The following is a 21,147-nucleotide window of genomic DNA, read 5'->3' on the forward strand; positions in this document are numbered from 1 at the left end:
TTTTCTGTCTTCAGCCTGCTGGCTGGCTGGCTTTAATCAATACAGATAATTGTCTGCTTTCTCCCGATGCCAAACAGTCTGTGTTTTTTCTCAATGAATCCAGGTCTTCCCCCAACTTACACACACACACACACACACACACACACGCAGGACCCACCTACCCGGGATTCCCCCCATTAATGACGGGAGATTACCTGCTTTCCTTACCGATTTTTCCTCCCCCCCTTCCGCTCCCCTCTCATCGATTGCCGTGAGATATCGCCCCACGTGCCCCTCTCTCCCAGTGTAAACACGCAGAACACGTGGCACCACAACTACACACGCTCTCGCATAAACAAATACACAAAGCATGCATTAGCAAATACGCATAACGTTACATTTAGGTTATGTAGGCATTTGCTGCATCTGATTAAACTTAGTCTTTACGTCATACTCATTTAGTAGTTCATTATAGTTGGATAGCACAAGTTGCTTTAACTTCAAGCCTCATACTTGTCATTAAGTGTCTTTACATAGTGAATTCAGCTTGTTTGTAAGAGTCGGTACATATTTTCTGATTTCATTGTGCTTATTCAGTTGATTACAAACATGAAGTATATATAATATTCAGTATTTGATGAATCCAGCATTGACCTTGGCTAAACAACTTTTTGCAGGTTATTGTGTTGGCTAGGCATCCTCAATACAATCCAGCCAATTAGACTTTTTTTCAACATTTTCTTACAGAAGTAGTTCCAGATGTACTCAAATCCAACTCATTCAGACATTCATACCTGATGACAAACATCACAGGTCAGTGAAAAGGCAAGGACATCTTTTCCAAAAGCAGCATTCCTCTAGATATTGTCAGGCAAGGTTTTGCAAATCTTTAAATGCCGAAGGCCTTATCTACATATGGAGCTGTTTTATGCTCAAGGTCATTGCTTAGAAAGGATGTTGATAAAATTCGGAGATGGCTTGAATGGAAGTGTCCGCTCAATCAAAACTGAATTACGATCGCACAATCATTTATTTGCACTAAATTAAAGAATGTTCTTTAGATCTCTAAGCATGCAGAAGAATCTGTCTCTTTGTCAGGTTAATGCTACATATAATAGCATTCATGTGTTAAAGACAACATTAAATCAATAATGACTCCATTTTCTTTATTAATAAATGCCCCCAGGTCTTACTGTGCACGAATCATCAGTGCATGTGCTTTTAAAAAGAAAAAAAGTATATTTTTTTATAATCTGTCATTACTTTTTCTGCTTGTGAAACCACACCGGCTTGATTTAACCTAATGTAACTTTGGCAGCATGGCTGGGGAAAAATCATTTTCATTTTCAAATCAAAATCATTAAGCAATAATATCACAGTAAGATATGTTAGGCTTAGGCTTTATCCAATCAGGTTGAGTCTGACTTTGCCAGAAAAGTTGCAAAAATAGGGAATAAATACTTCTGAAGGAAACAAAATAAGTTCCTCTCACCTACATTTAAATGTTCTATTATTCTAATATTAAATATTCTTTCACATTATAAAACATTATGTTAATGGGCCACTACACTCCGCATGTTGCATGTATATGTTCTTCATTTTTTTTACATGCATGCCTTTACATACATGACTTCCTTATTATTGTTCACCTTGTGACACACGTTTTTGTATTCATTAGTCAGTGGTCCAGTGTCCAGTATTGCGGTACTGGAGATTCAGCCATTTTGTGCGTCTGATTTTTTTTGCTGGTGCAATGAGAACACGGCCTGATCCAATTTGTGTTGGTCACCAGTGTGAAATGGCGGTCGGCCGGGGGACCAGCGCTCTCCAAAGCCTCTCAGCTCTCTTCCTCTCCTCATTTTTCTCTCTCTTTCACTCTTTCTCTCAGCTGGTGATGTGCCACTCACCCAGCACCTCAGTACACTGGCACCCAGCACGACCACAACCCAGCAATCAAGAGACGGCACATATACACATGTGCATACGCACACATACAGGCAGGCACTGACAGAAATATGCTCTCTTAATGTCATTTTAAAAGAAAAATCGGAATAATATTGATATTTTTTAATTATTCGCAAATAGGTTACACTGTTAATAAATAAATAAATATATATATATATACTTGTGTCTATAATGTATAGTGTATATGGTTTATATTTGAAAATATTTTGCACATTTATATTTTAAATAAATGTTGCATTATATATATTTTGGGATATTTATAGAAAGTATCTAACTTAGTGCCTTTTTAAAATAATTTGAATAATCTATTAATTTTTTGCTAGTGTTGTAATTTTTTTCTCTGATATAACAATTTTTTTATCTGTTAAACTGTTAAACAATAATAGATTATACTGTTAAATTAACATCTAAAATGTTGTAAAATATATATTTATTTTAAATGCATATCTGTATATATGGATGCGTGTGTGTGTGTGTGTGTGTGTGTGTGTGTGTGTGTGTGTGTGTGTGTATATGTGGCATATGAGGACACAAAAGTGTATAATGACATGGGTATGACATAGGTATTACAAGGAGAGGGTGAAATATGAGGACATTGGCCATTTCCCCACTTTTCAAAATGCTTATAAATCATACAGGATGAGAAAATTTTTTGAGAAAGTAAAAATGCAGAATGTTTCCTGTGATGAGTAGGTTTAGGGGCAGGGGCAGTGTAGGGGGATGGAAAATACGGTTTGTACAGTATAAAACCATTACGCCTATGGAATGTCCCCATATGTCACAAAAACAAGTGTGTGTGTGTATAGTGAATACCTTAAAAGGCACAAGACACAAACATTCAGATTGGTGTTTCTGTATGTTTATTCAAATGTATTTGAATAGCATTTTTTTTCCACAATACAGTACAACACAATCCAATAGTTTATGAAACATGCTTTTGTTACATCCACATCATACGCAGCTGTAGATCAATCGAATACAGTTCTTACTGTAACTTTGATAAGACATTTATTGTAGACTGGGTACTTTTAAAAATAAGGATATTCCTTAACAAACGAGCCAAACAAATTTCATAACTCATAAAAAGACTCAGAGAGACCGAGAGAATTTTGTAAATTCTTAAGTTTAGATTTTGAATAGGTTGGTATCAATGGCAATCTTTTTATACAGTTTATGACTTTATTTCTTTATTTTATTTATGTCCTTTACTTTTAAAGTCCACAATAAGATCTATTTCAGTTCTGTTTGCTCCTTTTGACAGAAAGTGCAGTTCCCTAACACACTACAAATCAAAAGGTGACTTCACAAAGTACTTTTAAGCCACATTGAGCACGCGCACTCCCCTTTCAACATCTTTAACACAAAAACACATATCTTGCCATTTCCCCTTCAAATACACACACTCACTGTGATTTTGGCAAAATTGCCATGCTTGACGACCATATAGCCGACGACGTAGCAACAAAGAGAGTGAGCGAGCGAGCGATGGATGGGGGGAGATGGGGGTGTTTGTGTGTGTCATTTGGTGAGTGAACATAAGTGGCACTGAGGCGGTGGAAAGGTAGGCTGATGGAGAGGGCGAGGTAAAATTAGACAGCAGAGTGGCCACCTTTTTCAGCCAGAGCTTAGGAGAACTCGCCCGAGCTCGTCCGAGAACGAATGTGGCCATGAGCCTCGTGATTCAAAATGGAGTTTTGTTAAATAACCTGTGATGGCTCTCGAAAGAAGCGCAGGTGCCGTGGCCGAAATGGACGAAAGAAAGACAGGAGGAGGAGAAGAGGTTGAACACACCCCAGGGAACCATGGGTGAAAAACCTTGCCCAAGGGCACGAGCGAAGGGTAGAGGGGGCCTTCATCCACCCAACTATCCCTCTCTTTTTCCCCTCCCTCCATTCTTCAGGGGAATTGTCAGTCAGTCTATTTCCACACTGCCTTCCAAATGTTTTCAGATGCTGAGGTGCTGTTAGCATCACGGTGCTAGCCGACGACAACACACCTACCTTACAAAACAGCCTTCGATCCTCCAAGAGAAAGGAAAAGCATGTATCTCTCTGTCGATTTCGCTCCCTTTTGTCACTTTTTCACCTCCCTTCACAGGAACGCTGACATTTGTTGAGCCCACATCAAAACTAGCGCTTAGCCAAGTGCGCAAGGCGATAGAGACAGGAATGAAGAAATTAGGCTGAGGATGAGGGAATACGAGATCTGTAAGTTTGTGTGTTTTTATCCATGTTTGAATTGCGAGGCCCGCTGTTGATTCGGCTCCCTGCCGCACTCGTGTAAGAAGCGCTCGGGTAAATACAACCCGGCTCTCAAAGCGCCTCGAAACTCTGATTTAAAAAAAAAATCCCCAGGCCATATGAACGATGCAAGAAAAAGTGCGTGAGAGAAAGCGAAGCAAAATAAGAAAAAGAGAATAACAAGAAGAAACGAGAGGAAAGGGGGGAGGAAGCCGGCGTTGCAAAAGTGCCTTTAATATGTGCAGGTCTGAGCGCCCTCCGAGAGGGGCCCCGATCGATACCAACTCGGAGCAATAAAGCTTTCTCCCTGTCATCTCCACAGAATACAAAGCAGAATGGGGGAGAGAAGGGGAGGGTGGTGGTGGAGGGGGGATAGAGGGGTGAAAAGCTGTTCCGCTAGCCAGACCAATTTCCTAACCCTCCCTTCTCCTCTCCCTCCACCTTTTTTAGCCCTCCAACTACTACTACTACTATGTACAACACCTTTTCTCTCCCTTTTCACGCACTTCTCCTCGCCCGCCTCGAGTCGAGGTGTTGTGTCTGCTTATATTATTAATAGTGTTTGAATAAATAAACTTAATAATTCATCTCTGTAGTTTTAACGGATTGATAGCAGGTGAAAGATTCCGCAGGATGCAGCCGAAATGAAAGAGGCATGCGGAGGGACCGGCCACCGGGTTTGAGCAGGCCGGAACAGGTTTGAGGTCGTAGCCTTAGACTAGAGAGGGAGAGATGGATGTGCAGGTGAGGAAGGAAAAGAAAGAAAGACGTGCGGCACAGGCGGCGAGGAAGAGGTCAAATAAGTGTTCTCTTTAATTGAGAGCCAATTTAAGTCCAGTGCAATCGATAAACCTATACGCCAAGCAATCTGCCGTCCCCCATAACACATACATCATGCTGTTTAGTTGCTTAGTAGATTCTGTCACGGACGGACACCGTCCCCCAAATGGGATTCGCAGACACGTCGGATTCGGTACGCTCTTTGAACTTGCCGTACGATTTAGAATTCTCCAAATTTTGCGCTTTTGAGGGTCATAATTATACGCTGCCTCTCTCCACGTCTGAGCCCACCCTCTTATCCTTTATTAGGAGACAGCTGTGTAAATCTTCGTTGCCTTCTCCTGTCATTCCCTCCTTTTATTGTACAATCACAATGCACCTGCACTCACTTTTCTTCTCCTCTTTGTCTCGTCCTGCGTTTACTCATATCTTAATACGGTTCCTGCCACTTTTTTTATGTTTCCCGTCGTCCACTTCATCCCTCCATCTCTGACACCTCCTGTCGGGGTGAAATAATAGAAGGACAGAGGGTCGGGGTGGACGGACAGAGGGATGGAGGAAGGGTAGAAGCGTCGGCCTCCCTCCCTGTTTTGTGTGTTCCCCCGGGGAGGGTGGTAATAATGGTAGCCATACAGGGGAGGGGGGAGAGGAGCGATTATTGTCTTGTAGGGAGTCAGAGGTATCGATCGGCCCAGAAATATGTGGTGCGCGAAAGAGGTACTGTATCGGATATAATATACACTCCTGAGACGGCAGGCGCAGAGGCGCACACACACAACAATACAAAATACCAACCGAGAGACACTCACGTACACACACAAATACAAAATACCCACCGCCGGAGAGGCTTGCGCATACCCGAGCACAAATATATTTACGTAAATCCGCTTTTAGAAACACGTGCGGCTAAGATGCTCTTGAAACGCACAACCACAGCTAGAGGCCAAGAAAACACTCCCGACATGCTGCCCGTAAACACACAATACACTAATAGAAATAAACCACAGAAGATTCTTATGAGCTGAAAAGCCTCTTAAAAAAATAAATAGAAACATCATTTAGATCACTACAGTCCACTACATGATGTATTTAATTTACACTGTCAGTCAGAAATTACAGCGTGTCTTTGTTTGAATTGTGTATTAATATTTTAATGCAACATGTTAGAAAGATTATTTGTTTGTCCGAACAAAACCAAACCAACTTATTACTTGGAACAGAACATTCAGGTTTTTTTTAGTTTGATTATCACATACACGCTTGCACACACACATACACACACATGCAGGTCTTTCACTGCTGTTGCCTGGCAACGTGGCTAGGTGTCCTATTGGAGAGCTGTGCTGTCCAGTGATGTCATGACCGCAGCTGACCAGCACTGCTGCACAGAGAGAGAGAGAGAGAAATATACTGAACAACCGAGGCCTAGAGTTACCGTAAAGTTTTGTTGTCATTTTTGTTGTAAAAATCACATATACAGCTCTGGAAAAAATTAAGAGACCACTTAACATTGATTTCTCAATGTTAAGTGGTCTCTTTTTTCCCCCGGAACTGTATATGTGATGTAACTAAATGTATTATTGAAGTGTGAAGTGAGTCTTGAATACAAAACCTGAGCAGAACATGATGCAACTTTATTAGTATATTTCGGTTGGGGAGAGAGAGAGAGAGAGAGAGAGAGAGAGAGAGAGAGTGCGAGAGAGGTCTACTTTTAAACCTGTACCCTCCATTGTTCTGCTCCATTGTCTTTAAATCAGGTCAACAGCCGATAAGATTTAACACCCTAACCTGCCTCTGCATCTCTCCTTGAGACGAAGGGGAGTCACGGCTGTGCTTGAAGTATGGGAAGGTGTGTGTGTAGGTGTGTGTGTGTGTTTGCACTGCATCCTTAGAGCCCGCATTTGTTGTTTTGGTATTGCATTGGTTTGGATTAAAGGAATATTCCTGGATGAAGCACTATGGACGGTGTTTCTTTGTGGTATGTTCCTGATTACCACCGAAAATGTCTTTGACACTTCCTCTGTTTTTTGTGTGTGTTTTTTTTAAAATAAAGTAATGTTGGCCAGTTTTGCACTTACAATGGAAGTCTGTTAAATGATTAGCCTTATAGACGTCAAGACTTTCATTTGTTTGTATGGGGAAATATCAACCTAAAAAAAAATAGGCCTAAAGTGGTAACATTTCAAATTGATTTTATTAAAAAAACCCGATGTTGTCATGTTCATGGTTTAAATACTAAATAATGTACATTTTAAGGTGTCCTTGTTATAGTGCAATTATACATTTAATTTACTGAGAAATATTAATTAATTACATACTTAGTTTAAACATACTTACTTAATTACATACTTAGTACTTAGTTTGCATAATTTATAGTTATTACCATAGTAACTACCGCTGTAAAATAAAGTGTTACCAAATATTATTATAACTTGGACTGGGTAACAAAGGTGAATTTAAGGTTTAATCAGGTTTAAAAATGACTCCAATTGCAGTTTAACACTTTTTACAGTGTACAAAATCGTATGCCCTTTTCCTCCTGCATGTCAGTTTTCACATTAAGTAGACTGAAGAAAAAATATATCTATGTAAACATGTTTGCATACCCGTCTTTTGGCACCTAATTACATCGAAACTAATTGGAGCAACGCAACTAGTCTATGATCAGCAGGCCAGCGTTATTTATAGAGCTGTCCCTGAGAGAGACCCCGCCTCCTGTTCCTCCGAGGCAGCCGTACCCCTCACTGGCCTCCCCAAAGGTCAAGGGGGGCAAGACCGGGGGGAGGGGAGGGAATGGGGGGGTGAAGATGGGTGTGCAGCGGAGTGACCCTTGACCCTAACACACGCCACCCAGCATCCCTCTTTCAGTCCCTCGCACGGACACACACACACCCACGCGCCGTCTGTCACGGCCCTGACAGGCGTTACTGAAGAGCTTGGGGGGGTACATAAAAGGAGGCCCAAAAACTTGCTAAACCCCTGACCGTGACCCTGAGCATTACACACACACATATTCAGAAGACAGATCCATTATGAACGCGCGGGCAAAAGGCTTTTACCAGAGGACGCATCAACTGTCCTGTCTGCGTGTGAATAAGTGTGTGTGGAGGCTTGTGAAAAAAGTGTGAAAGTGTGTCTATATATTTTCAAAACAAATGTGTAGGTGATTGATGGTTGTATAGCTTGGATATTGCACGGTTAAATTATTAGAGTAACACACAAAAAAAAAAATCTCAAACATTTTCTTACTACACTTAAAAGTTTTAGTAGTATTAGTAGTGTTTGTACTATGTAATGTTATGTAATATATGCTGTAATAACTGAATTCAGGCACCATATTTTTTTAAAGAATATGCGTTTAATGTAATGAGGAAAATAAGAAAAGTATTGGGGGGGAATGAAAACCTTTGAGACAATGAATATTAGACGTGATATAGACCGTTCAGCTTATTGAATGTTTCAAATGTGGCGTCCATCCCGGATAAGGTATATTAACATTTAAATCATTAACCTTTTAAACGCCTAAAACTCTTAATATAAGTTATGTTGTACATAGGCCTATAACAATTATATACAGTACAAAACAGCAGCTTTCTAAATATAAATCTACTAGACGTAAAAAATAAAATAAAAAATACCCCACGTAAATTAAAATGGCCAGGGAAAATTTCAAGTAGCCTAAGCTAGGTAACTGTTAAACGACATAATATAGGCTATAGTGTCGGATTCTCTCTTAATTCACAAAACTCACAAGTCGAACATACTTATCCTACGGGGAAATTAAATTCCCGTAAAATGTAAAATAAACGCGAAAAGGTATAAATATCTGAGGTAAACGTCCTTTCGATCTGTGAAAACTATCGGGTTTAATAGCCTATTTGGTCTCCCTTTTGAGTTAAAACGCATGTACACTAAATAGCAGCTTTATTCATCAAAAGCACAGCATTTAAATATGTCAAATAAACATGACAAAGAAAGTTAAAAAGTCGAAAAAATAATAAGAAATCGATCGTTTGATCTGTAAAGCCGCTCGTAAAGCTGGTTTCGTGCATGATTATTAAAGGTACCGCTGCCCCCTTGCGGTTCATTTGCGCTACTTCAGTTTCATTTTCACTGGGCGAATGTGGTTATTTTAGCGCACAGAGAACGAGCAGTGGAAAAGACAGGCGTGTGAAGAGCGAAAATGATATACACTTGTTTTTCGTTCTTGTGATGAGCACTTTCCAGCCACCCCAGCACTTTCTTATGCTGACAAGAGCTGTGAGTGTCTCTCCCTCGTTTTCTCTCTCTTCCTCCTTCTTTCTCAACATTTAGCTACTTCACTTCAAACAGACTTAATTACTGCCCACAACAAAGCAACACAGAATAACCACATATTCTACCTGATATATGTCTCTAGGTAATAACTTTTTCCTTGTGTGTGTGTGTGTGTGTTCACCCTTACCTGTGTTTAAAGATGTCAGAGGAAGTGTAGGGGTGACATACAGCGGTGTTTGGGGGTGGAGAGACAATGTGGGAGTGAAATGAGGAGAGAGTGACTGTATGAGCCCATATCTCATTCATTCTTTCGTGTGACAATTAGTTGAACTGACACAGCCAGCAATTTTCAAGCTAGAAGTTTTGAGTCAGTACTCTTGAATATTCAAATAATAGTTTGAATATCCAATTTGCATGAGTTCTGCAGAGCGGTGATTGGTCAGCGCATTAAGGTGTCTTGAGGTGGAGTTTCTTGCACACTGTTAAGAGTCTCAGAACGAAGCAGACAGAAGGCTGTGGTTTATTTATAAAATGGCGGCTATGGCGAAATGTCTGAATTCCAGGTAAGTCCGTGTCTATCTCTCTCGCTTTCCTTCCCTCTAATGATCTCTCGAGGGGGGGCCGCAAGGTTAATTAGCTTCGCCTTCACTAACAGACTCTGCTAATGAGAGGACATCAAAACTAACTGGACTGAGGCCTAAAGTAATGAAATGTCAGGAGCAAATCTCTAGAGGAATGCAAGAGACTTGAATATCAGTGTGTGTGTTTGTATATGAGGTGTAATCTTGTTTGGTGCCGCGTGTAGAGCCCTTGTGTATGTAAACAATGTGTACACTTTTCTTATATATACTGTATAGGTTTATAGAGAGGTGAGGCAAAGAGTATGAAACATCAGTAAAGTGTATGTTTTATTTATTTAGCAGCTTTCCTATACTCAAGGTCACTCTGTAACCAACAACCAGACATTGGACAGTCACACTAGGTTACTTACAAATAAATAAATCACAACCCAATAACACAAATATGACAGTTAAAATAGGCAGCTAGAGATGGAGAAGCCTGATATTGTCAGAAAAGATGAGCTTTTAGATTTGAATGTGGGAGGAGATATTGTGAAGTGAACGGTTGGTTTTTGCGTGTGTGTTTTTACTGTGATGGTTCACAGGAGTAAATTACGTTGTAATCAGGGCAGTGTGTCAGTTTTGCTTTTTTCTGCTATGTCTGCAGAAAAATGAATAAAACACATTTATTTTTTTACCATTTATCTGTAGCCGAAGTGTTTAAATCGCAACATTTGCAGTTTTTTATATATATATATTTATATTTGTATATATTTATATTTATATATATATTATTTGGATGTTATTTTTGAATCATATACAGAGCATTACATTACCATAAATCAATATTTTGTGTGAACTTTTAGTAATAATTCAGTTATTTTACAGTAATACATATGAAATTAAATGTATGCAAGTTCCATGCCTCTTTGATTATTAAAGCAATATTTATTATAGCTCTAGTTTTGGTCAAAATAACGTGCATAAAGTTATAATTGAAATAAAAATGTAATCAACTTGTATTCATAATCATATTTACAATAACATTTATTTAAATAGATGTATATGGCTGTTGGTTTTATCAAAAGTTTGTATTTTATCAGAATTTGCATTCCCATTTTAATATGAATGAATAGGTGCATTTTTAAAAACAATCATTTAAATATGATACAAGCTTTCAAAGGCTCTTAGTCTAAGAACATGACTTAAAGTAAATTTGTTTCCCTCAGTCAGCCGTATACCCTTTAAGATGTGACTGATGCTGATTGATTGAGTTTTTCCAAGAATATCTATCGTGTGTGTGTGTGTGTGTGTGTGTGTGTGTGTGTGTGTGTGTGTGTGTGTGTGTGTGTGTGTGTGTGTGTGTGTGTGTGTGTGTGTGTGTGTGTGTGTGTGTGTGTGTGTGTGTGTGTGTGTGTGAGAGAGAGAGAGAGAGAGAGAGAGAGAGTGAGTGGAAGGCCACACGTTTTAAACAGGAAATGGGGTGACACTAGGCTGACTCACACAGCACAGAGGTTTGTGGGTACTGACACAGAAACAATGGCATGTGAATCAACCTCAACATTTTTCACACTATTTTGTGTATCATTAACAATAGTATCATCGGAATCATATTTCCAAATGGCCTTCGTGAGGGTTTTGGTTAATTAGTCATTGTGGCCTTTGAATAAAAAGGTCAGTCTTTACTGAACTACAATCTTTCAACTAGGCCTAGCGTAGCTACAGTAAAATGCCCTTCTGTTTATTATTTACCTCTATTTTAAGGAGTCTATTTTATCCAAACACATTGATATGTATCATTGATATTGATATGTAAGCTGGCCCTGGCAATAATTATGGACTAAAATGTTGAGACAAATTCTGTGTTCATCAAATATACTAAAAAAAAACCTTTAAACGTTTTTTATATTATATTATAAATTTATATAGGCTAATATAAAGGTTATTATATGAATATGAACAGTAAGGCATTTATAAGTAACGCACTGTAAGAAATTGTTTTTATTTGACTTTAACCCTTAATCACAATGCAATGCGTAATTCATAATCACTATGGACAATTCTTTCATATTAACAGTTCACTGTAAATAATAAAATGATCAATGAGTTATGACAAATGTTTTTATATTGCATTAACTCATCAAAAATTAAACCGGGAACACATATTCACTATTAACTATGATTTCTGCCTCAATAAACTCATAATTTACTGCTTATTATTACTCAGGAAGGTATTGTAGCATTTAAGTTGAGGTATGATACGGGAATGTAGAATAAGGCATTAATATGTGCTTATGTATTAATAAACAGCCAATATCCTAGTAATATGTATACTAATAAGCAAGCGAGAATTGAAGTCTAAAATAAAGTGTTTCTGTTAAGTCATTTTCAACTGTCTTTCTTGTCTTAAGTTATACAAGTTAAACAAGATTCAGCCAAAAAAAAAAAAAAAAGTTTAATGTAATTTATTTAAGTTTTTTCTACTTTTAAAAAAGTTTTTTATGGTGTATGTGAGACGCTTTATTACAGACTTTTCTTACAGCCCATTCTTACGTTTTCTTTATTGTATATCTTCTCTGCGTTAAGTTAAGTTATTGTCTAGATTTAATCTAAATTATTACAGCCTCATTTGACCATGTGTTAACCACACACTTGCTGTGTAGGTTTCTTGAGTGGCTGTATGGTTATTATAGATCATAAACGTTCTCTAGATTATATGACAGGTTCATCATATCAGATTTTGCTATCTTAGTTCTTTAAAGCATCAGAAAATTGATGGCTTTGTAAAGAAAGTGAAAATGAGAAGTTCTTAGTGGATCTTAGAAAGCTTCCTGGACCCGTGAAGGGTCTCTCGTCAGACACACAGATGAAGGAAGTGTGAGACGGTTTTATGCAACCAGCGTGTCATATTCGCCCCTCTAGGCCTTTGGCGGCTTTGCATCATGAAACAATAACTCGGTGGCACATTGACCGTGATTTACACCGTGCTTACGATCGCAGTCTCTAGTTCACCTCTCCAGCGTGACTGTCTGGAAGCAGGTGATCAATCTTTTCTTTCATTTCCAATCATTTGACTATCAATATCAGTGAGTAATTCATCTTAATTTAGTAACTCACTCGATTGCAGTGGGCGGCGGAGGATGGAGGTTTCGTTTGCCTCGGTTGGAAAGTGGCTTTAATTTGACTTTGCGTTCTATGACTAAAGCAAGTGAAATTTGTGAAACACCAAAAAAAAAAAAAAAAAAGCGCCCACGGTCGTCATAGTGGCATATAGAGTGAAGGAGCGGTTCTCATCGAGTGATCAGAGGACAAAGAGAGTTGAGCAAAAAACATTCCGGTGAGTCACTGACCTGCAAGAACTTATTTAAGAAACATATCACACACTACTAAAACGCACCTTTATTTGAGTATTACTGTAATATCAGGGCTAGAATTAGCTTCTGTGTGTGGGTTTTTGAAGTGTAAATATTGTTGAGACTGACTTTGTGCAATCATCAATTTATGCGTTTAAGTTCTGATCATTTTTAATGTCATTTTAATAATGAGGTTTGTTTAAATTCACGCTAACATTTGTAAATTCAAATGTTTAAAGCTTTTTTATTTTAGTGCATTTTAGCATTTAGTAAAAGCATAAAAATGTGCATTTTTAGTTGTTTAAATAATAACTGTTAATCATTGGTTAACATGAATTCCTATTAACTGCGTTTACTTTTTGATGCCGTGGCGTGTTCTCTGAAATGGTTAAAATTGTGTTTACAGTGTTATTTTTATGTTTAGCTTTTTACTAATTGACATACGATAGGTTTTATGTTTGCTCATGCACGTTCTAGCCGTGCAATATGAACTTCTTTAATAATAAGTGAACTGGACAAGGAAATCAATTTGCTCTTGGAAATGGCTGTGTAGATGGTCTGATGTGGCCATCAATTTCACCGTGAGTAAGAAAGAGAAAAGCTGTTATCCTCCTGCGAAGTGCAACACGTGCTCTCGCGGGATGAAATCCTCTCCTGCCCGCATTAACAGCTATTGCGGGTGTGTTCGTGTTTGTTTGTGTGTGTACGTGAGTGTGTATCTATATGAATGATGCCGTGCAGGATGGGACATGCCCCTCCATCCCTGTTGCTCTCTGGGAGGCGCAGGTGCTGTATTAGGATGAAGAGAGTGTCAAACAGGACCAAAACAGAATGAAATAGAAAAGTAAAGGACAAAGGAAAGACGGATAGAGCCATTGAGCTGCACGCTGAATAGTTTTGCTGATGGAAATTGACTTTTGACACCAAAGTGTTTGATTCTTCAATTAGAGGTTTCGGTGCAATAACCTACGGCTTGGATGAAGCTATTATATTATATTATATTATATTATATTATATTATATTATATTATATTATATTGTTTAAGCTTACTTAAATATCAAGCTTTTTGGAATGTTATATCAATGATTTTGATTATTTGGCAAGCAGAAGAGAATATTTGGGATTTCAAATTTTAAAATGTTTGCAATTTTTCTGTAATTTTTACATACATTTTACAGTAATTTTTAATGATTCTGTAAATTGTGTCCTAGAATCATTGAGTAAAATGAATCCAAAAATGTAATCCAAATAAAAAATTCATGATTTACATTATTTAACTGGTGTCAATGCATGTTACTATTAATCGTTAAATATTAAATAATTGATTTTATATATATATATATATATATATATATATATATATATATATATATATATATATATATATATATATATATATATATATATATATATGTGAAATATATATTTCATAGGTATTTTTAGGTATTTCTCACGATGTCCAATAGCCGAAAACAGTGTTGTAATTGCGTTGTTTTGCTAAAAAATGCCAGTAGCAGGATTAAAAAAAGATAGAAAAGGGGAGCGGTTTCAGCACCTATATACATTTTAAATGTTTTAAACCTTGAAGCCTTATGATGAAAACAGTTGATTTGTCAATCATCCTTTATGTGGTTGATGATATAAGAATGACTGACAAAAAAGCTAATACAAGAAGTGTTTTCAATCAGTTCCTCTCTCTGTTTCAGTAGATATCAGGATGTCTAAAGCTGTCGATGATGATAAGACGGGGACTGAGTTTCCAGTCGATAGTACAGGTAACAATATTACTACTATTCCGAGTGCTTTAAGATGTTAAATGATTAAATGTATTGTCTATAAAATCGATATTATTGTTATTAGTAAGTAAAGTCATCATGAGATTTAGAGGTATGTGTGAGGATATTGTGGGAGAGAAACATAGCATGTATAAGCATGTTCAATCGTGTACACTTCTGTGATTCATGACTATTCCTAGATGTGTTAGTCTGTGTGTGATGAAATTAGATTTAGTTTTGTCATAATTCTCACATTTTCCACTTGGTCTGAACCACACACAGAACAGTTTAGTCAGCCGTGGCCTCAATCTGATCTGATCTGATCACACACACACACACACACACACACACACACACACACACACACACACACACACACACACACACACACACACAGCAGTATACGGTAACCCAGGTTAAACGCTCCATGGTATTCCAGTAATGCAGTGCCTCTGGCTAACCAGACCACGCTTTTGTTGATGTGAGGGCTGGAGCCTGAGGCACTTTTCTGACCTGATGTGTCCTTGTGTGTGTGTGTGTGTTTTTTTTTTACAGACTCTGAGAGGAACAGTCCAGAGGCCAGCGATCAGGTGAGTGAACATCTTTAGGAGAAAATTGTATGTTAGCTGTTCGATCTCAATGAATGTGTGAAATACAAACAAAAAAAAGAGGGCTCATGAGAGGTTCTCCAAAAAACATTTAAATCAGGGGTTTCAAAGATTTGATTTTGAGGAAAAACTAAATACCAATATTTAGAATATGACAGATCAACTGTCTTGCTGTAGCTAATAAGGAAGCTTATAGATTGTTACGAGAGTGCATCTGAAAATGCTTGAACGTTTCTTTTAATTACACGTAGCATTCGTCATTTGCAAATGCCGTCCCAAGTGTTTACAGGGACAGTCCCGTGGCTGACATGCTCATTTTCCCACTTTGAAGTTTGTCGCTAACTGCAATAACAATATGGATAAATGCAATGAAGAATATGATGGGGGGAGGGAGTGAACTTTACAGCTGTTTCAAGTCTTTGAATGAATATTAAACAGGCTGCTTTAATACTGATATTTGACAACAAAAGTTCTAAATAAAACAGATTATTGGAGAGAATGTTTTACAAGAAAATACTAAATCTGTTGCTCTTTCTTCCATAACTAGCAATTTCTGAGTGAAGAATTTCTAAACTTTTTTTGTTTGTTTCTTTAAGCCTAAATTTGTTCTCTTTTAGATCGTTTATCAAAGCTTAAGCTATCCAGTTAAGTGCAGTGATGTTTGTCGCTAATGATTTTTTCTGTCTCATTCAGATCCAGCCAATGAAAACGAGTCCTTTCTGCCTGTCTCCTGCACCCAGTAACACAAAGGTGTGTGTTTGGGCGCTGATGCCTAATGCTTATTTTTTTGACCACGTTTGCCAACATGGATGCCCTCGGGTAATATACGTTCACATTGCAATATGCAAATGCGAATTCTTTAGTCTGTTCAAGCCGCATTCCTAACAGGATGCCAGGCAATTTACACGAAGGAGAGAGAGTGAGCTGTGAAGCATGAAACGTATAAAAGAGTCTGGATCAATCAGAAGTGAGGTAAAAAACAGAAAAATCGACCGATCGCAGGGCTGGTGCAGTTAGTAGAGAGACTCTGGATGGATATTTACAGAACTAAACAAGTTTCACTGCTCCTCTTCTTTTGAATTTGTGAGTAATCAAATGAATAACTGAATGTGTGTGGAAATGTACTTGTGTGGTTTTTGTCTTTGCCTAGAAAAGACGTGAAGTGGTAGTAGGCGTAATCGGTAGTTGATATTTAGTATGACATTGTGGATTTGCATATTAGCTGTACCAGTAATAAACGACAGTGTTAATACAGATAAATAAAACGATATTTTAGCATGTTGTAGTAGTGGATTTATGATTTTATTTGATTGTGTGTGTGTGTGGGTATTGTATTATTAGTGTTTATGTGTATATGTATTATTAATATTCCATGTATTATTGTCATTAATAATATATATGCATGTTTTATAGGTTAAAGCCGAGGAGGCCGCTGAGATGACCAATGTTCACGCTCCTCCTCCTCCTCCTGTCCAGCCTGCTCTACCACACACACAACTCATGCTGGCAGGCAGTCAGCTCGCAGGGGTATGTGCTTACACACACACACACACACACACACAAAACCCTACGCTACCCTTACCCCTAAACCTACCCATCACTGGAAACTGCACAGTTTACTTTCTCAAAAAAATGTGTAAGCCCTTTGAAAAATGGGGACATTGGGAATGTCCTCATAAGTCACCCTCTCCTTGTAATAATACCTGTCATACCATGACATTATACACATTTGTGTCCTGATATGTCACACACGCACACACACATTGAGTTTCTTTGTTTTATGTGGACTTTCCATTGACATAATGATTTGATACTGTACAATTGTATATTCTATTCCCTAAACGAAACACTCACTTCCAAAATAACATTTAGTATAATGAATAAGGTGTTTTCCTCATTGAACCAAAAAATGTCCAAACAAGATCAAATATTTCTGGTATTACTATACCCACAATCACACATTCACATGAGACATACAGGTACACAAGTGAAGCGAATGAAGGATCTTTAAGGGGAAACAAAACTGCACTAAGCAATTAAAAATAACATTTGATTGTTTGCAACTTCATTTTATTATTTTATTAAGTGAAAGATAAAATGTCTCATTTTCAAACCTATGCCTTAAATTATTTACTTTTTCAATAATAAAGCACCCCTGAGATTTTAAATATTTCTTTTTTAAATAAATATTATTAAAAATACATTTAATAAATAATAAAAAATGTTAAAATACTCTTGATTTGTTTTCATATGACATTTTTTTTTTTAAGTTAAAGTTTATATAAAGTATCACATTAGAGGTATTCAGAGACAATATGAGCCATTTTTAGTTTACTTCTCTCATAGATCTAAACTCTGGCTTTATGGCACTTTGACTTCAGCTAATGGACCCTTTTCACAGGCTGTGGATAATAGCGATGTTTGTGTTGATATAGTTTTTCATATATATATATATATATAAAAAAAATTTTTTTTTTTTAAATCTATATTTCAACACTATACTTTGTGTTTTATATATACATACACACACACACTCAAATTATATTTGCTATAATCTCCCATTCACAACTGTAGAAGTTTACCCAACTATGGTAACTATTACTTCTGCTTCTGAGAACCCGGAAATGTGAAAAGGGTCCGTAGTGTGAGTTTGGGGCAAAATAACTTCTTCTGGTCCTGCTTTGGAAGTAAACTTTGCTCTATTACATAGAAATTCCTCAGAATGACAACAAATAAAATTATTAAATGGATTGCTCTCTTTTGCTCTATTTCTGTTTTGCTCTATGCTTCTATTAACTAAATGCTACTTGCTTTCGGTTGATGTATAACCTTCATTGCTTAACCATGCTGTGGATGCCATCTCAGGGCCTGCTGTGCTGCTCGGTGACGCTGTTCTTTTCTCCACCTTTTCTGTCTATCCCTCGCTCCTCTTCTTCCTCACTTTAGCTGGCCGCTCTCCTTCCTGCTCAGCAGCAGCTGTTGTTGCAGCAGGCTCAAGCGCAGCTGTTAGCCGCAGCCGTGCAGCAGTCAAATGCTGCGCATGCTGCCCATGCAGCTGCCGCAGCCAATCAGCAGCAACAGACGCAACAGCAGCAGGCCAATCAGGCAGCAGCACAAGCCCAGTCTCAAGCCAAACATGAGCAAGCTCCGCCTCCACTTCTATCACAGCCTATCCAGCTCACTGCCCAGGTACTTTCTGCTACGGCTGTACGTTTTAGGAAAGTGCCTTTTTTTATCGGAGGCTAGATTTGCATTTTCTGTAATTCAATTCAGGGAACATTCCCGGTCAAAAATATTATTAATCAACAGCATCAATGGGATGCGGTCAGATATGAAAAGAAAATTATTGCAATTTGTCCATTAGTATATAGATTAGTATGGTGGCACTTTATTTTACAGTACATGCACTTACATGTACTTACAGTGTACTTTCCTAAGAAAGTACAGGTTTGCGTAAGTTAACTACATGGGTTAAAGTTAGATTTAGGGGTTAGGTTCAGGGTTAGTACCTAGATAGTACGTAGTATGTACATGTGAAACAGGACTGTGCTATAAAATAAAGTGCTACCATAAATTATATAACATGTTTACATTACTCTTGCAATGTAAGTTACAATAAGTAACTTAAATATGTAGTTACAATTTAATGAAAAAAGGTATTTCAGTTATAAAAAATGTCATTATAAAATATTATAAATACAAATTAAATTAATACAATTAAATAAATAATTATAGATAATTTATTTTTGTTATTCAAATCTATTAAATACATTCAAATAATTTACGTATTAATGAATGTGTGAAATATGCATATTTTGTTCCTGACACATAAGGAAACATTTTGTTATATAGTCTGTCGTTTACAGAATGTGAAATGAGATTAGGGTTAAAATATTCAGTAAAGAGATCTACAGTTTTTTTTCCCTGAACATTTGTTTCTTAAACATAATTGGACGTGTTCACCTATTCTCCATGTCTTGACTTGCTCGCTTGTCTTTTTTCACCCTCATAAGGCTTTCTGTCTCTCTCTGAAGGACATTCAGCAGTTGTTGCAGTTACAGCAGTTGGTACTGATGCCAGGTCATCCTCTTCAGTCCCCTGCTCAGTTCCTGCTGCCTCAAGCCCAGGCTCAGCAGGGTCAGCAAGGTAAGACGCGCCTATTCACACATTATTTTATCATGGCTAAGGGGTCAGTGGAAACACTGAAACTGCACCCTGTTGCCCTGTGTGTGCACTACCACTATTTCATATAATAGCTGACTCTGTGACACCAATAACAGTTGTGTACAGTGTCATATATAATGAGTGATTGTCATTCATGCTCTCTCAGGTTTGCTTTCGACATCAAATTTGATTTCACTACCTCAGCAAAGCCCAGGGAGTCTCCTGACCACCCCACCTAGACTGGGACTTCAAGCACAGGTATGTAACAAAACCCACCACATGTTGCTTATTCAATTAGGAAGTGGTATAATTAATCGGCATTTTACTTGAGACGCATAAGAAATGGAAGGTCGAGCACACTGCATTGTACAGTATTTGATGTAGTGTGTTCTGCTGTATGCTAGACTTGTCAAAAATATCAATATTTCGATATGTATCGATTCGGACATATCTGAAACAGTTCCAGTACACCTTTTCTGCAGTATCGATACACTGATACCAGCTGCTCTCACTCTCTCTTCTCTCCGATGGTGAATTGACAGTTTGACACATTCAGGTGCTGCCTATGTTAGTGAAATATACATAGAAAAGCCTCGTCTCATCTTGTTCGCTCCGTTTAAATAATGCTTGTATTGTGCAAAATTTTTGTCATTCCATTTTGTTTTATTCACACTGTAAAAGCGTGGGGCACCGCTGATCTACACAAGTGGTGCTCTCATAAAGCCGCCTTTCAAACAGCTCGTGGCTTATTGCAATTAAATGGTCAAAGTCCTGGCTGGACTTTGACCATTTAAAGGCTGTTTTTTCAGTGATATTGTGATATATTACAATTTAAAAGAACTGTTTTTATTTTAATATATTTGAAGATGTAATTTATTCCTATGATACAATTACTCTAGTTTCAGGATCGTTTAGAAATCACTAGACTCGTTTGACCTCATATTGGCGGCTGACTTGAAGCAGCGCATTCCGGTTATACATTTTTGATGACGACAGCTGTTTCACGATTGGCCAGATTCACCGCTTGACATCAGGCTTGTTTGTTTCACATTTATTAGGATACCTTCAGTTCCACGTATGCTCACAAATCTGTATTTTATAACAGTAAAACATCTCTTCATGTAGTCTCCGTTTGCAGCTCCTCTCCGCCTGTACGCGGCTACTCTCGCTGATCGGTTACATCCAGCCCATGTCCAACACACCTATTTTAATATGCTGATTTGCTGCTCAACATTTATTATTGTAATTATCAATGTTGAAATCAGTTGTGCCTGGTTATTAATATTTTAACAACGTAAAAATAAAATGTGAACGTTTGTGTGCTATTAAATCAATTTACATTTGTTCCCTTGCAGAGGTAGAGATACATTTTATGCATAAAAAAAGGAATCTTTTGGAATTGGTTTGAAATAGAAGGCTCTGTCTCACAGTAGATACATGTTTGAGAAAGTAGTGTGTTTTCCCAA

General features: G+C 37.7%; 1 protein-coding gene across 13 annotated transcripts in view; it reads left to right on the plus strand.

Annotated features, from left to right (window-relative positions):
- The window catches only part of pou2f2a (POU class 2 homeobox 2a), a 64,488-nt gene that overhangs the window by 32,415 nt on the left and 10,926 nt on the right, over positions 1–21,147 (plus strand). For 5 of the 13 annotated variants that reach the window (XM_067426719.1, XM_067426715.1, XM_067426718.1 and 2 more), the window contains 7 exons: positions 14,841–14,909; positions 15,465–15,499; positions 16,211–16,267; positions 16,931–17,044; positions 18,464–18,706; positions 19,531–19,663; positions 19,848–19,939. In XM_067426719.1, the coding sequence (XP_067282820.1) occupies positions 14,841–14,909; positions 15,465–15,499; positions 16,211–16,267; positions 16,931–17,044; positions 18,464–18,706; positions 19,531–19,663; positions 19,848–19,939 (743 nt within the window). Of the gene's footprint in view, positions 1–9,138; positions 9,225–14,840; positions 14,910–15,464; positions 15,500–16,210; positions 16,268–16,930; positions 17,045–18,463; positions 18,707–19,530; positions 19,664–19,847; positions 19,940–21,147 lie in introns of those variants that run through there. The other 8 variants (XM_067426720.1, XM_067426716.1, XM_067426717.1 and 5 more) reach the window with 5 other exon arrangements.

This window comes from Pseudorasbora parva, chromosome 19 (assembly GCF_024679245.1).
Source record: "Pseudorasbora parva isolate DD20220531a chromosome 19, ASM2467924v1, whole genome shotgun sequence".
In the NCBI taxonomy this organism is placed as follows: domain Eukaryota; kingdom Metazoa; phylum Chordata; class Actinopteri; order Cypriniformes; family Gobionidae; genus Pseudorasbora; species Pseudorasbora parva.